This window comes from Saccostrea cucullata, unplaced genomic scaffold (assembly GCF_032062105.1).
Source record: "Saccostrea cucullata isolate Sc308-1 unplaced genomic scaffold, CSIRO_AGI_Scuc_v1 ctg20255, whole genome shotgun sequence".
Lineage (NCBI taxonomy): Eukaryota > Metazoa > Mollusca > Bivalvia > Ostreida > Ostreidae > Saccostrea > Saccostrea cuccullata.
In genome coordinates this window covers 2087-5808 of record NW_026937187.1, presented here as the reverse complement: position 1 = coordinate 5808, position 3722 = coordinate 2087, and the positions used below count along the sequence as shown (strand labels likewise).

The following is a 3722-nucleotide window of genomic DNA, read 5'->3' as shown; positions in this document are numbered from 1 at the left end:
GTCTTATACTACTGTTCAAAGAATTTTGACAGAGGAATTATTCATGAAAAGAGTGAGTGTACGTTGGATACCAAGTTTACTTTAGAAAAGTGAAATTTGTGAACGCGTTCCTGAATCTAAAATAATTTTAATGAAACGAAGGGAAGCGTTTAAAAGTATGACGGCGCGTATCCGTCCTATGACGTTATTTAGGGGCGGCGACTACCATAATCGCAGGTTGTATATAATCCGATATTTTGAAAAATATAAATCATGTTGAATTGAAATCTTCAGGTCTGATATGAAATGAAATAATGTTGGTTTCATTATTAATAATATTGTTGTTTTACGTCGACTGGCAGCGATTTTATTGAAGTTTTGACATTTAGTTTAGTAGTTAGTGCATGTACCTTCAAATAAATATACGGATATATTCGAGCTATTACTGGATCCATAGTGATTATACACTGAAAAGTGATAGGTCCCTTGATCTTCTCGCTGGAAATTCGATATGTTGAGGTTTGGAGAATGAATTGTTCCACCAGAGTATTTGCCATTCAGCCCCGGATTGATTGCTACATCATCTTTGTACCAAATAACTCCAACCACCGGAGGGTAACTGGGGGGAAAACTGCAAGACAGGGACACGCTATCGTTAGCATTGACAGCGTAAATTGTGGTTACCGTGGATATAGTAGGAGAACCTATTGCAAAAGAGGAAAACAATTGAGAGGGAATATGTATAATTCTTTTCAATAGTATTTCATAATACACAAAATTTTCTTCGCTGAAACATTTATCACTGCATATTATATCCGTATATGTTTTCAAATCAAGTGATCAAAATATTCAATCAAGTATTAAACTGTGGTATATAAGTAAAATTAAAAAAAACATAACGGAGATGACTTTTGCAAGAATGCAAATGCTTACTTCGTTGCAAATCTAGAAATATCATCGATGCACTTTGGCCTATTCCTGCTGAGTTTTGAGCCAAACATCTATAGTTTCCTATATCGTCAATTTGAACGTTTTTAACGGTAAGAGACGGTGTCCCTACAGTGCTACCGCTATATTTTGTGGTATTACCAGTGTTGATATTGGTAGTGACGCCGTTTTTCTGGTAATGCCACGTAACAGAAGAAACGGTCGTCGTGCTTGTGACGTAACAGTTAAGTACAGCAGACGATCCAATATTTACTGTAAGACTGGATCCTAACGTTACGTTTGGTAGCCCTATAAATAAAGTGCAATTATCATTGCCATAGTATGTGGAATGCATTTTTTGCTTTGTGTTTTATCATCTTTATTCCAAACTTACCCGGGACGTAGCAATTTGGATCTGTATTTCCACCCAAACAGTGACAAACGTATTTCCCAAATTGATCTTCACATGTTCCCCCATTTAAACATGGCTCACTTAGACAATCGTTTATGTCTGCAAGAAAAGAAATAACGAAATACATAGCATGTAATATAAGTGGGAAAGTCTTTTATTCGAAAATTTCAACAATTTTGTTGACGGGATAAGAGGAATAAAAAATTATGTAGTGTCGTGGAATGTAGAAAAAAGTTTTATGCGGGGGCACAATTAAAAAGAATGCCATTGTCGTTTCTGACAGAAGGATTAACCAAACATTTTAGTTAAGAAAAAATGGCCTGGGTCATTTTAATATTAAATGGGGAGAAACAACAACAGATGAATACGAATCATCATAACACAATCTACAGCCATAAAACTCCATAACAATGAAAAATATTAATACAACAAACCATCAGCGCAGGTTCCGTTTGACAATTCGTTCGCCAACAATGACAATAAGTCAAACGTGGTCAGATACGTGTAGTCGTTGTGGGAAGCCACTGATCTTAGCACAGCTGAATTTATTCCAGTTCCTACCCCGACACAAAATATTGTGACCCCAATTGCTTTTAGTTGTTCGGGCTGGTTGGAAAGAGAGCTTTGTCCATCGGTGATTAGAACAGCAAGTTTTGCCGAATCATTTCTTGCTCCTCTGGCGGAACTAAAAGAGTACATCCGGGCATAATCAAGGGCACTTCCTATACTTGTTCCGCCGCTGGAGAAAGAAATGGAAGATATGGCAGATTGAAGACCAGACACTGTGTGATATTTGTTGAGTGGAAATATCTCTCTAGAAGAGGACGCAAAATTGACTACGCTGAATTGATTTGCATTGATTCCTACTTTGAAGTTACCGACGACGGAGCTGACAAATGACTTCATTCGTTCAAAGTTTAGCGATCCAATACTTCCGGACTCGTCCAGTAGAAACACAATGTCTCCCTTTGAAACGCACTCCCCTAAATAAAACAATTTTTTTTTAAAAATTGTCAAAGTTGTCTCTTTTTTACATACATGTACTAATAGATAGAATTTCTTTTTGCTACTGCGTAGTATCAAAAATATGAAGTTCCTCGTCTTCATTTTTCGGAATACAATTAAATTTTTTTCAACGCTTCATTTTTACTGATTTAGCACCTAGTATGTTATTGACACGAATCGAAATAATTTATACTGCTTAAATTGTAGTCTTACTGGAAGATGTGTTAGACTTTTCCATGAACCTTTTTAAAAAAAAATAGCATTTAATTTCACAGTAACAGAAATTTCAGTGTTCAAAATTGAAATACAGAAAAGGTTGCTATTTGCTATTGGTATAGAATTACTGTAGCATCTATATGAATTAAATAAAAATATTGAAAAAATCGACATTTTAAAATGAGACCAGCATTATAGAAAGATAATATTTAAAAAGGGGTACATGTATGAGTTTTACATTGTATAAAACAGAAACGAAGAACGTACATAGCGATTTTTAAAAAAAAAAAATTAGCAGTGATGAAGCATCTCTTGCGTATGGCTTATATGCTGCGTTTTATTCAATCAGATGGAAAAAAAAATACATGGCGTTGCAATTTAAATTAAAATCACACATATTTGATAACCGTGAAATGACTTTCTCGAATTTAGATTAATGCAATTACCTGAAAGATATCCATATATTTTGGGGGAGGGTGAAATATTAAATTTAATATGCGAGTTTTGGTAGCATCAGACAATGCAATAGGGAGAAAAATGAACGTTAAAACTGCAAACAGACAGATGAAAAACTATATTAAGACTTTGAACAAAAGTGCCAAGTTTTTATCAATAATCAAATTATCAATAAAACATATACTCGTAGAAATGAATTTTCAAAAACCTTTTACACTGTATATAGCTTAGTAATATATAAATATATATTTTCTAATGTTATGGACACTACCAGTGGATTGTTTTATGTTTTATTCTTCAAACCCTTGAATTTATTTAACATGTTATATAAAAATAAGTAAAAATAATTTAAACCTACCTTTAACAAAAGGTATGATTACCCATACCATTTGCAAAAGTACCATTAATTTCAACATTTTCTGTTAGCAAATTTTCTTACATCAGATATCTTTTGGAATAAACATTGCGACAATGTAACTGTGTTTTCAAACGAATTATGTAAGCGGATTTAAGAGCCAAGTCCATCTTATAGTGATATGAACAAGGCGCATTTAAATTTTTTTTGGGGGGAAAAAAGGGGGTGTCTACGGGACCGAATTAGAGTGTTTTAGGTTTACCTCCTAAAACGATAATTTAAATTGTCCACAGTGGGTTGATTTCATTATTTAAACAGTCGATGTATTCTTGAGAGTGGATTTAAACCCTAATTTGCATTTTGTAAACATGT

General features: G+C 33.9%; 1 protein-coding gene across 1 annotated transcript; it reads right to left on the bottom strand.

Moving 5' to 3' along the window:
• Positions 1-389: 389 nt before the first annotated feature.
• LOC134247491 (hemicentin-1-like) lies at positions 390-3479 on the bottom strand (the record flags this gene model as incomplete). The annotated part of the gene is made up of 5 exons (XM_062729845.1): positions 3354-3479; positions 1753-2301; positions 1301-1417; positions 913-1215; positions 390-683 (listed from the first exon to the last, which is right to left on the bottom strand). Coding segments are annotated over exons 1-5 (1321 nt in total), but the record flags the coding sequence as incomplete, so codon positions are not given.
• Between the last annotated feature and the right edge of the window lie 243 nt (positions 3480-3722).